Source organism: Rana temporaria, chromosome 3 (genome assembly GCF_905171775.1).
Source record: "Rana temporaria chromosome 3, aRanTem1.1, whole genome shotgun sequence".
Taxonomy (NCBI): Eukaryota; Metazoa; Chordata; class Amphibia; order Anura; family Ranidae; genus Rana; species Rana temporaria.
The window spans coordinates 153,726,761-153,739,556 of record NC_053491.1 but is presented as its reverse complement, the minus strand read 5'-3'; the positions used below and the strand labels follow the sequence as shown (position 1 = coordinate 153,739,556).

General features: G+C 43.6%; 1 protein-coding gene across 2 annotated transcripts in view; it reads left to right on the top strand.

Moving 5' to 3' along the window:
• Positions 1 to 5,391: 5,391 nt before the first annotated feature.
• Positions 5,392 to 12,796, top strand: part of LOC120931817 (putative interleukin-17 receptor E-like) — a 61,650-nt gene continuing 54,245 nt past the window's right edge. For both annotated transcript variants that reach the window (XM_040343663.1, XM_040343662.1), the window contains exon 1: positions 5,392 to 5,578. In XM_040343663.1, the coding sequence (XP_040199597.1) occupies positions 5,441 to 5,578 (138 nt within the window). In that variant the 5' untranslated portion in view covers positions 5,392 to 5,440. The remainder of the gene's footprint in view (positions 5,579 to 12,796) is intronic.

The window sequence follows — 12,796 nt, the reverse complement described above, 5'->3', positions numbered from 1 at the left end:
ATGGTGGTGGTGGTGGGGGGGGGGGGGGGGGTTGGGCGGTAGTGTGGGGTGTGCAGAGGTAGGCAAGAGAAGGAATTACAGTTTTTGTGTACACAGGTGAAAAAGGGGGGAATGTGTAGCGGTAAGGAAGGTGGGTGCAAAGATGAGCAGAGAAGGCAGGTAGAGTTAAAGGGGGGAGGGTTGAAGTGGAGAGAATGCGGGAGGATTGGGGTGCAGAGATTAGCAGGGGCTTTAGGATGCAAAGGGTGGATAAAGCTGTAGGTCACGTGTAGGGCAGCCCTATAATTTCAATGGGTTGCTCTATACGCTAGAAATGTGGAAGAAACTCCCTAAGGCCCCGTACACACGAGAGGATCTATCCGCTGGAATTGATCCGCGGACCGGCTCCAGCGGATAGATACCCTGGTGTGTACAATCCAGCGGATCTGTTTCCGCTGATTTTTTTCCCCTGGGATGGATTTCAAGCGGATAAAAATTTGAAGACATGCTTTCAAATCTATCCGCTTGAATCCATCCCAACGGATTGATCCGCTGGTCTGTACAGACTCACCGGATCAATCCGTCCGAATGGATCCCCCGCATGCATCGTAATGATTCGACGCATGCGTGGAATTTATTATATGACCGCGTCGCGCACGTCGCCGCGTCATCATCGCGGCGACGGCGCGACACGTCATCGCGATGGGATTTCGTCACGGATTTCGATCCTATGGTGAGTACACTCCATCGGATCCAAATCCGCGGAAATCCTCGAGAGGATTTATCCGCGGAAACGGTCCGTTGGACCGTATCCGCGGATAAATCCTCTCGTGTGTACTAGGCCTCACGCTTTTTCAAAATCTCACGGTTCTACATCACATGTCAGCAGATGCGTGAGAGTGTCAATAACAGTTGATGGCACTGCTGTGTATCTGCTAAAGGGCATCATGTTTCTGTGGTGTCAGGAAAGCAATTTTCCCGACACACACAAATGTGAACGCAGGCTAAATGTCTCAGTCACATTGGTGGTCAGTGTAAATCTTCTCATTACATTAAGGCTTGGTGTAGAATCCTTTCATTAACGCTAGTGGCCAGTGTGACGGTCCCCTTTACATTGGTGGTCAGTGTAAACCCTTATTTCATTGGTGGTCAGTGTTGAAACTTCACTTTATATTGGTAATCAGTAATAAAAATCAGCATTGCCATTGATCACACCCTCCCCTGCCCCCAGCACGGCCACTGATTCCAAGAGTTCTAGGATCCCTAGGAGTTTTCTGTCTATTGATGGGTCCCCTCATCATCCCAGTCCATGGTGTACAGGTAGTGAGGAGATGATGTACTGTAACCTCTAGCAACCAATCAATGAGCAGTAATGATGTGCAGTAACCTCTAGCAACCAATCAGTGAGCAGTATTGATGTACAGTAATCGCTAGCAAGCAATCAACAAGCAGAAATCATGTGCTGTAACCTGTAGCAACTAATCAGTGTGCCGTAATGTGTGGCTTAACCTCTAGCAACCAGTCAGTAAGTGGTAATGATGCACTGTAACCTCTGGCAACCAATCGCAATCGCTGCCTGATCTATTTCAGTAAACTGATTTTAAGGCTTGATTCACACCAATGCATTTTTTGTGCTTTTTTGCATTTTACAGATCTGCACTACAGAACGTATTTCATAGGAAACCATGGTATATGGACTGTAGTGCAAATGTGCAAAATGCAAAAAGCACTAAAAATGCATAGGTGTGAATCCAGCCTAAGTCTAGCTGCTATTTATTGTAAGTCTCAGAGCAGGTAGAGAGCAAAATTGCATGGAGGCGGGGAACCCAAGAAAACGTTTGCCCAGGGTTCAATCAATATTAACCACTTTACTACCGGCGGCCGTCAATTGACGGCGGCACGATAGTGCTGTTGTTCTGGGAGGACATCATATGACGTCCTCGCCTTGCTAAGCCACTAGGGAGCGCGCGTGCGGACCAACCGCATTACTGGGAACCCGATGCACGCGCCCGGCAGCCACGATGGCCACCGGGCACCCGCGATTGCCCAGTAACTGAGCAGGACCGTGGATCTCTGTGTGTAAACACAGAGATCCACATCCTGTCAGGGAGAGGATACCGATGCTGTGTCCCTTGTACATAGGGACACCGATCGGTCACCTCCCCCAGTCAGTCCCCTCCCCCTGCAGTTAGAATCACTCACTAGGGTACACATTTAACCCCTTGATCCCCACCTAGTGTTAACCCCTTCCCTGCCAGTCACATTTACACAGTAATTGCATATTTATAGCACTGTTCGCTGTATAAATGTGAATGGTCCCAAAATAGTGTCAAAAGTGTCCGCCACAATATCACAGTCACGATAAAAATCACTGATCGTCGCCATTACTAGTAAAAAAAAATAATTTTGTAGCCACTATAACTTTTGCGCAAACCAATCTATATACGCTTATTGCAATTTTTTTACCAAAAATATGTAGCAGAATACATATCGGCCAAAACTAAGGAAACATTATTTTTATAGATTTTTGGGGATATTTATTATAGCAAAAAGTAAAAAATATTGCATTTTTTTTTAAATTGTCGCTCTTCTTTTTTTTATAGCGGAAAAAATAAAAACCGCTGATGTAATCAAATACCACCAATAGAAAGCTCTATTTCTGGGGGAAAAAAATTAAAATTTCATTTGGGTAAAGTGTTGCACGACCGCGCAATTGTCATTCAAATTGTGACAGCGCTGAAAGCTGAAAAATGACTTGGGCAGGAAGGGGGTGAAAGTGCCCAGTATTGAGGTGGTTAACCACTTAAGGACCCCTTCACGCCGATTTACGTCGGCAGAATGGCACGGCTGGGCACATCAACGTACCTGTGCGTTGCCCTTTAAGCCCAGCCGTGGGGTCGCACACGCGCGCCGCTGGCGTGTGCACGCGACCCGGTCCGAAGCTCCGTGACCGCGGCCGCGAATCGCCACTGGAGTCCTGCGATCGGTCCCCGGAGCTAAAGAACGGGGAGAGCTGTGTGTAAACACAGCTTCCCCGTTCTTCACCGTGGCGCCGTCATCGATCGTGTGTTCCCTTATATAGGGAATCACAATCGATGATGTCACACCTACAGCCACACTCCCCTACAGTTAGAAACACAGATGAGGTCATACATAACCCCATCAGCGCCCCCTTGTGGTTAACTCCCAAACTGCAATTGTCATTTTCACAGTAAACAATGCATTTTAAATGCATTTTTTTCTGTGAAAATGACAATGGTCCCAAAAATGTGTCAAAATGATCCCAAAAGTGTTAACCCCTTCCCTGACAGTACACAGTAATCAGTGCTGTTCGCTGTATAAATGTGAATGGTCCCAAGATAGTGTCAAAAGTGTCTGCCACAATATCGCAGTCACGATAAAAATCACTGATCGCCGCCATTATTAGTAAAATAAAAAAATAAAAAAATGCTATAAATCTATCTATTTTGTAGCCACTATAACTTTTGCGTAAACCAATCTATATACGCTTATTGCAATTTCTTTACCAAAAATATGTAGAAGAATACGTATCGGCCTAAACTGAGGAAAATATTTTTTTTATATATTTTTGGGGGATATTTATTATAGCAAAAAGTAAAAAATATTGGGCTAGATTCAGAAAGAATTAACGTTGGCGTATCTATTGATACGCCGCGTAAATTCAAAGCTGCTTCTGTATTCAGAAAGCAAGATACGCCAAAATTAGGCTAAGATCCGACTGGCGTAAGTCTCTTACGCCGTCGTATCTTAGTTGCATATTTACGCTGGCCGCTAGGTGGCGCTTCCATCGATTTACGCAAGGAATATGCTAATTAGGTAGATACGGTAGATATTCAGAAACGTACGTCCGCCTGGCGCATTTTTTTACGTCGTTTACGTTAGGCTTTTTCCGGCTTAAAATTACCCCTGCTATATGAGGCGTATCCTATGTTAAGTATGGACGTTGGGCCAGCGTCAAATTTTCCGTCGATTATTTAGTTTGCGTAAGTCGTTCGCGAATAGGGCTGTATGTAAGTTACGTTCGCGTCTAAAGCATTGACGATTTGCGGAGTAATTTCGAGCATGCTCATTGGGATTCTTTCACGGACGTCGCATGCGTAAAAAACTTCAAATACGTGGGGTCATAAGTAATTAAAAAAAAAACGCCCACATCATCCACATTTAAATTAGCCGGGCTTACGCCGGACCACATACAATACGCCGCCGTAACTTAGGGCGCAAGTTCTTTATGAATACGGAACTTGCGCCCTAAGTTACGGCGGCGTAGCGTATCTGAGATACGTTACGCCCACAGAAAATTACGCCGGGCTATCTGAATCTAGCCCATTGCATTTTTTTCAAAATTGTCGCTCTATTATTGTTTGTAGCGCAAAAAAAAAAAAAACGCAGAGGTGATCAAATACCACCAAAAGAAAGCTATATTTGTGGGAAAAAAAGGACGCCAATTTTGTTTGGGAGCCACGTCGCACGACCGCACAATTGTCAGTTAAAGCGACGCAGTGCCGAATCGCAAAACCTGGCCGGGTCCTTTAGCTGCCTAAAGGTCCGGGTATTAAGTGGTTAAAGATGGCCCTGTTACCATCAGAAACATGAATTAATCAGATTCACATTCACTTAAAGTGGTTGTAAACCCACTATTTGGACTTTTACCTACAGGTAAGCCTATAACAAGGCTTACCTGTAGGTAAGGAGAATATCTCCTAAACCTGCACGGTTTAGGAGATATTCCCCCCGCAATGCGGGCGGCGCATGCGCAGGGGGGAATCCACGGCTGAAGGACCGGCATCCGCCGGACCCTGCCGATTTTAAATCTCCCGCGCGCACGCGCGGGAGTGACGTCATCGCCGCTCCAGCCAATCACAGCGCTGGAGCGGCGATACCCGGAAGACACGCCGGAGCAAGATGACATCCTGCTCGGCGTGGACCAGGTAAGTGGTACACACCTCGTTCCGAGGTAAGTATTTCATAATAGGCTAGTATGCGGTGCATACTAGCCTATTATGCCTTTTGCATTGCAGGTTTGGGGGAAAAAAAAAAAAGTTTATGCGGTTTACAACCGCTTTAAATATTCCAAAGCAGATTTCTATGATATGTGGAAAAGCATGTGATTTAGGAATCCAAACAAATAATGAGAGTGCAGAAAAAAATGAATGTTGTAATGACCTTTACAGAATGTAAATGTCAAGACTTTTATATGCTGAGAAATAACCATAGTTGTAACCGGAGTGACATGACGTAATCCTGTGTTGTCATTCCTTTGCAACCACGTTTTATGATACCTGCAGCTACTGCACTATTTAGTTGTAATCCCAGGGAAAGTCCTATGATTCATAGATTTCCAGCCACCAATGAGTTAGAAGAGGGCGGGTATGAATCCACTACTTAAAGGCACACATTGGCTTTCTGATGTACATGAGCTGTCACTACATTAAGAGTAGCAATGAAATTCCACAATAGAGAGTGCTGCTTTCTGTGCTGGGGAACCTCAGGCTGTCCTTTGCTCATCATTTTATTCTGTGGCTTTGCTAACTGTCACTCCATACAGAGAATTAAAGAATGTGACATTACATGTTCACAGGTAAGCTGATATTTTAGTATCTATTTTATATTCCTTACCTAAATGTCACAATTTTTATTTCAGTTTGACACTAGTAGATTTTGATTCTCCAGATACTGTTTTTTTTTTTGCTGGCTTATTTAGACTTTTCTGTAGGCATTGTTTTTTTTAACAATACTTGTAAATGCTGTATGTTTAAAATGTAAGAGCATGACAGAGGTAGATGTACCATATGATATAAAAGCCATTAATATGAATAAACAGGTATGTCTTAATATTGTTATTTTTAATATAATTGTTTTTATTATTATTATTATTATTGCTATTATTATTGTTGTTATTTTTTGTTATTATTATTACTTTTATCATTAGTAATATCTTTTTATGAAATCTAAGTAAAAAAGTGGTGTTTTGCCTTTAGTGACCTTTCTTATAAGTGTTTGTTTTCTAATAAAAGGAGTGGTGAAATAAATATTCTGATTGGTTGCCATGTGCTACACAGACAATGGGGCAGACCCACAGAGCGAGTACGCCGGCGTATACTTTCAAATTTCCCACGTCGTATCTTTGGTTTGAATCCTCAAACCAAGATACAACGGCATCTGGGTTAGATCCGACAGGTGTATGGCTTCGTACGCCTTCGGATCTTAGATGCAATACTTTGGCGTCCGCTGGGTGGAGTTTGCATCGTTTTACGCGTCGAGTATGCAAATTAGCTATTTCCGATGACCCACAAACGTACGAGCGGCCGTCGCATTCTCTTACGTGGTCTCTAGTCGGCTTTTTCCGGCGTATAGTTAAAGCTGGTGTTTTGCGGCGTATAGTTAGACTTGCCATGTTAAGTATGGCCGTCGTTCCCGTGTTTATTTCTAAATTTTTTTTTTGCGTAAGTCGGTCGTGAATCGGGATGGACGTAATTCACGTCTATGTTAAAAAAAATGACGTCCTTGCGACGTCATTTAGCGCAATGCGTGGCGGGAAATTTAGGGACGGCGCATGCGCAGTTCATTCGGCGCGGGGACGCGGTTCATTTAAATGAAACACGCCCCCTAATCACCGATTTAAATTCCGCGCCGTTACGCCGTTCGAGATACACTACGCCGCCGTAACTTACAGCGCAAATTCTTTATGGATTCGATTTAAAGCCAGGTAAGGTACGGTGTCGTAGCGTATCTCGGATACGATGCGCCGGGGCAGATCTTTGTGGTTCTGCCCCAATATATTTTATAAATCATCTCTAGATATGACCCAGGTTATGATTGACAAAAAACATCCCTGCTGCGACATCTTAACAATGACCAATAATATTTTTTTTTGTTTTGTAGCTGCAATAGCTCTGGTGAGCACATAGTAGAACTATTTTTTAGTATTGACAGATTATTAGACATTTATATTGTGCAAGGTTTAGTCCACCCAAAAGTGATACTTTAGTTGAAGGTGAAGCCTTAAAAGTGGAGTCAGATAGGACTTGCACACTCCAATATCTATAATTACCAAATCTGTTCCTGTCTACTTTGACATTTTAGGGTTTTCTGCTGCTTTTGCATGTTTTAAAATATCTTGTTGCACTTTCCATATTTTTTTTTTAAATGCAGCAGGTAGATTTTTGAATACTTCATAAAAACAACTACAAGAATGCAGAATAATAATCCAAGTGCAGATATCTCACCAAAAGACTTCCTTAGAGGTATAAGAAATTGTCAGGTGGTTTAGTCTCCCATCTCCCAAGAACGCAAACATCAGTTTTTAGGTTACTACCCCTTTAAGAAAAACATGCAGCAAAGTGCTCTAGCTTCTGCTTAGAATATGTTCTTCTTTTATGTTGTAAGCCTTGATGAATAATACTTATCTTATGTTTGATCCTTTAGGAAGGGGAATTTTGCTACTGCCTTCTACTGTTTTTGTATGCAAATTAGTAAAGAAATGCCCGCAGCAAAGGAGGAACGGAATCAGTGTAGGGCATACATGACAGGGTGAGAAGGGGAACCGGGCTGTAAGGGGTTAATATTTCAAATTAATATGGTCAGTTAGGGTCGTACCTAATTGGTTTAGAAGAGGGTGTGACGGGGAGGGTCCAGGAGTTGTAGGGTCCAGAAGGGATGGTCCAGGCACACTTGCTAGATGGAATTGATGGTAAAGCATCCCTCCCACCCACCCGGTAGTAAGAGGTTTACTATGGTGACGTTTCTGAGTGTTTGGCGGTTGGGGTCCTTGACGGAGGTCTCTTTATGGTTATTGGGGAAACGGTGGGGATCCATCTGAGGTATGGAGTCCTTGAGTGTGTACGGTAAAATGCAGTTAGTTTAAGACCGGTGGGTGTCTGAGGTCAGCTGGTTTAGGCTCCGATGGTTTGTGGCTTTGGTCGCAGATCAGCTATCTGGTGCCTCAGACACAATATAGAAAATTGGGCAAGATGGCACCGTCAGGAACCTCAAATCTTGAGCTGATAAGTTAGGTATGGTTACGTTATGTTTATATGAAAAATATATGTTTAATAAAGGCCGTGTTCGGCCATTTTAACCCCACGTACGTTTCTGGTGTTTTCTTTTTAAGTAGAGAGGGGTGGGTAAAATGGGGGTTGACATATGTAGGGGTGGTTGCAGGGGAGCTCTTACCTACCCTAGTCATATGTTATCTAGCTGAAAAGAAGGCTTTATTCATATTTTCTAGCTTCCCAAGGTATGTTGCTAGTAGTTTCTCTTGCAGAACCCCAAAGTGATAGGACCTCAATAACTGACCTTACCTAGGAAGCAAAATCTCAGACAAGTTCAAAGTGTCAAACCCCTTTGGTAGTTCAAATGCCAAAGGCATACATCAGTAGTTTACAGGAGTTAAAGCGGAGTTCCGGCCACAATTTCACTTTTTAAATATAAATACCCCTGTAATACACAAGCTTAATGTATTCTAGTAAAGTTAGTCTGTAAACTAAGGTCCGTTTTGTTAGGTTGTTACAGCATTTAGACACTTTATAAAATAGAAATTGACTGGGGCCATCTTAAGTGTGGGCATCATGAAGCCAGACTGTATGACTTCCTGGATTTCAGCCTTGCAGATCTCGCACATGCTCAGTGCTGCACAAACAGTGTCAGATCAGGTTTCAGCACCTGTGCTGTCCAAGTCACATGATTCTTTGAGACTGGGGAGTGCACAGACTCCTGGAAAGTTACACCCACTACATTCCCAGGAGTCTGTGCGGTGTAGGTTAGGAAACATTAAGCACCTAGGTTCAGGAAGAGGGAAGATTAACTATTCTGCCTAGCAACAACACTTTGAAGGCATCTAAAAAAAAAAAATGTTCGTAAAGGACTAATGACATTTTTTTAAAACTACTGATATAATGTTATATTTATGGGTGGAACTCCACTTTAAATACAGATCATGGGGCCCCATAGCAATATTTTGATGGGGCTCCCTGATAACGTCCCTACTGTCGCTGATTTTAACATGAAGTTTCTAAATCAAGGGCAGATAGCAGGAGAGCTGTCAGCATAGTGCATGCATTACTCAAGACCAGAGAGTGGCGTTACATACATTTTTCAGTTAACTCATCTGTCCTTATTAGCCCACCAGCCCAACCTCTTCCAGAATTACAGAAACAGAACTGCTGAAAAAAGTGGTGCCACAAAAAACAACAAAAAAAATTGGAGTAGCAATAATAACCAGCACACATTTCAATATTATTACGCTATAACCCTAAGCCCTGGTTCACACCAGTGCGACTTATTATGTGACTTGACAGTTCAAAGTTGATTAAAGGCGCACCCCATTTGCAGCCATGGATCCGTCCAAAGCATTGCCGCAGCAACTTTTTAAAGAGTTTCCTTCATTATTTCTATTCAATTTAAGTTGCATTGATATCTGTTAAATGAAGTTGCACAGATTTCAGCAAGCCAAACATGAAATTGTACTGATAGTCAGCTTTGAAAATACTCTGAAGTAGCGTGACTTCAAAGCCGTATTGGTCTGAACCAGGGCTAATGCAAACTTCTGTAGAGTGTATTACAGACATCTGCCCATTTTTGCTATGGCAGCAAATTCTGCAATCCTTAAAAAATACAGTAATGGATTTGTGCTATCTTCACATGCACACAGATTTTTTATGTTTAAATTGCCTCCACAGGCCAATGGGGCCCCCTGCCATCCCCAGGACCCATAGCAGCCACATGGGCTGCTACAGCTATTGTTATGCTGCTGGCCCACCAGCCCAAACCCTTTCACTATTACATAAATTGCTGAAAAAGGTGGTGCCACAAAAAAAAAAAAACATTTGCAGCAATGGAACACTTCCGATCACTGCGACTCAAGTCGCAGCAACTTTGAAAATAGTTCCTGCACTATTTCTATGCAATTTCAGTGCCGCTTGCATTGACATCTGTTAAATGAAGTAGTACAGATGTCAGCAAGCCACACAAGAAATCGTATTGATAGTCGGCTTTAAAGTTGCCCTGAAGTAGCGTGACTTCAAAGCCGCATTGGTCTGATCCAGGGCTAATGCAAACTTTTGTGGTGTACACCTGGCCATTTTAGCTGAGGCAGCAACTCCTGCAATCCTCTAAAAATACAGTAATAGATTTAAGCTACCTTCACATTCACACAGGTTCTCTTTGCTTAAACTGCCTCAACAGGCCAATGGGGCCCCCTGCCACCTCCAGGACCCTTAGCAGTCACCTTCTACAGATATTGTTATGCAGCTGGTAGTAAAAATGACATTTATAAAGTGAAATCCTCTACATTGGTCATTAAGTCTTTCACAGCCTTTTGGGTTTTTATAGATAATCTGGTAAATTTCCCATCAATGCTGATTCTGAGTCCCTCAGTCTGTGCCCATCAATCCTGAGTCCCTCAGTCTGTGCCCATCAATGCTGACTCTGAGCCCCTCAGTCTGTGCCCCATGCAGACTCACCAGTGACTGGTTCACACAGCGGGTATCTCCCACTGTGTCACGGAGCTTGCGTCTGAATTCTTTGGCGGCGCTGTAACCGGTTCCCGCCGAAGAATTCAAACGCATATGACATGTCTGTGTCATACACAAGAGGAGGAGGAGGTGGACTCTGCAGTCTGCACTTGGATCGGTCGCGGGCACTGCAAGGACCGCTCAGGGACATGAGTGTCCCTGTACGGACACCTTGCCCATCCCTGTCGGTGCTCAAATTGACAGGCTGTCACTAAAACCAGCCCACTGAGCCACTGGCCCGCCGGGAAACTCCCGGTAGTCTGATGGCCAGTACATGCCTGCGTGTAAGCTACAATTTTGGTAACTGTAGAGTACATGTGGCTTACCAGATGTACTGAGTGATAGAGCAGAAATAAAGGTAAGTAAAAGTGTGGGCAAAAAATTTATTTTATTAAAATGATCCCATTTACAAAGTGTGGGGCAGCTCATGCTTGTGCAGAGGGCAGCCGGCTGTAAAGCTGTAAGTGGCACAGCTGGCTTCCCACAGTTATGATGCCAATGCTGGGAACCCGAAGGCTAGTGAAAAACTGAACTAGCCCAGGTGAGGATGGCGGTGGATCCCTGGACAGGTAAGTGTCTTTGTATTAAAAGTCAGCAGCTACAAATAATTTGGCTGCTGACTTTTAATAATAGGACCCTTATCTAGGGATCCAGCGCTGTCCTCATCTGGGCTAGTTCTTCACTAGCCTTTGGGTTCCCGGTGCTGGCATCTTAACTGTGGGCAGCAAGCTGTGTCACTTGCAGCTTTACAGCCAGCTTCCCACTGCACATGCATGAGTCGCCTCACACTTTTATTTTTTTTCCAGAGTAAAAAACCTCTATAAGGCCTGATTCACACCTATGCATTTTAAGTGCTTTTTGCATTTTGCAGATTTGCACCCCAGAACGTGTTCCTTAGGAAACCATGTTAAATGGACTGTAGTGCAAATCTGCAAAATGCAGAAAGCACCAAAACTGCATAGGTGTGAATCCAGCTTAAGTCCTTTGCTCCTTATCTAACCTTTTTGCTTTTCTGATGCAGTAGAGGACTTTTCCTTGATTATAAAACCTTTCCTGGATTTGTGGCTTGGGTCTGCTTGAGCCTTCTGTTTTATTGTCGTGTTGTGGCCCAATTCCTGGTCTGCTGGTATATTTTAGTGAGAAGAATGTATTAGGAGGATGACTGATATTTTTTATGAGATTTTGAGGAACATTGAGAAATATGTGTAAAAAATTGCAATGAGTGAAAATATTTGCAAGAAGCATAATGACTGGTGATTGACATACTGGCAGTTGGTCCAGTTTGGTTGTGTAGTGTGAATGCTCGGAAGCGTGCCAGGAAATGGTTTAGTATACAGTGCCTGGGGCTACTTGAAAGAGGTGGTCCCAGCCAATTGAACTTAGGCAGGGTTTAGTTCAACTGTACCCAATGTGAGTGCATCCTAAGAGAAATGGTGAGAAAAATATGAAGAGGCAAAATACATACAGAAAGTTTGAGAGATAATACATGTGTCCACCATACATGAATATATCTTATGTCTGTTAGTAGGCTAAAGATGGCAAATTAAAAAGACATGGAGAGGGGGGTTACAGAGGTTTGTTTAGAATCAATATACAGTATTTGGGTGTATTATCTAATGCCCAAACTTTTTGTTTTCACTTTGAATAAAGTAGGGCAAACATTTTTTTTCTAACATACCACTCTATCCAAATCTAAAAACAGAGGCCGGGATTCAGAGAGATTGGCGTATCTGTAGTTAGGCGTAGCGCATCTCATATGCGCTATGCCGTTGTAACATTGAGAGGCAAGTACTGTATTCAGAAAGCACTTGCTCCCATATGTACGCCAGCGTAACGTAAATGGGCCAGCGTAAGCCGGCGTAATTCAAAGTAGGCAAGTAGTGGGCGTGTTGTATTATAATGAAGCGTGTAAATGCATGGCCGAACAAACGGCGCAAGCGCGCGCATGCTCAGAATCACGTCAAATTTACTCCCTAAGATAAGCCGGGTCCCTTCATGCGACGTGAACGTAACCTACGCCCAGCCCCATTCACGTACGACTTACGTAAACAACGTAAAATACGACGGCCGTTCCGACGTTTCTGACGTCCATACCTTAACATGACTTACCCCTGCTTTATGAGGGGTAAACTTACGGCGGACGTACGCCTTATGTAAACGGCGTAGCTTAATGCGACGGGCGCAAGTACGTTTGTGAATCGGCGTATCTAGGTCATTTGCACATTCGACGCGTAAATCTACGGAAGCGCCCCTTGCGGCCAGCGTAAATATGCACCCAAGATACG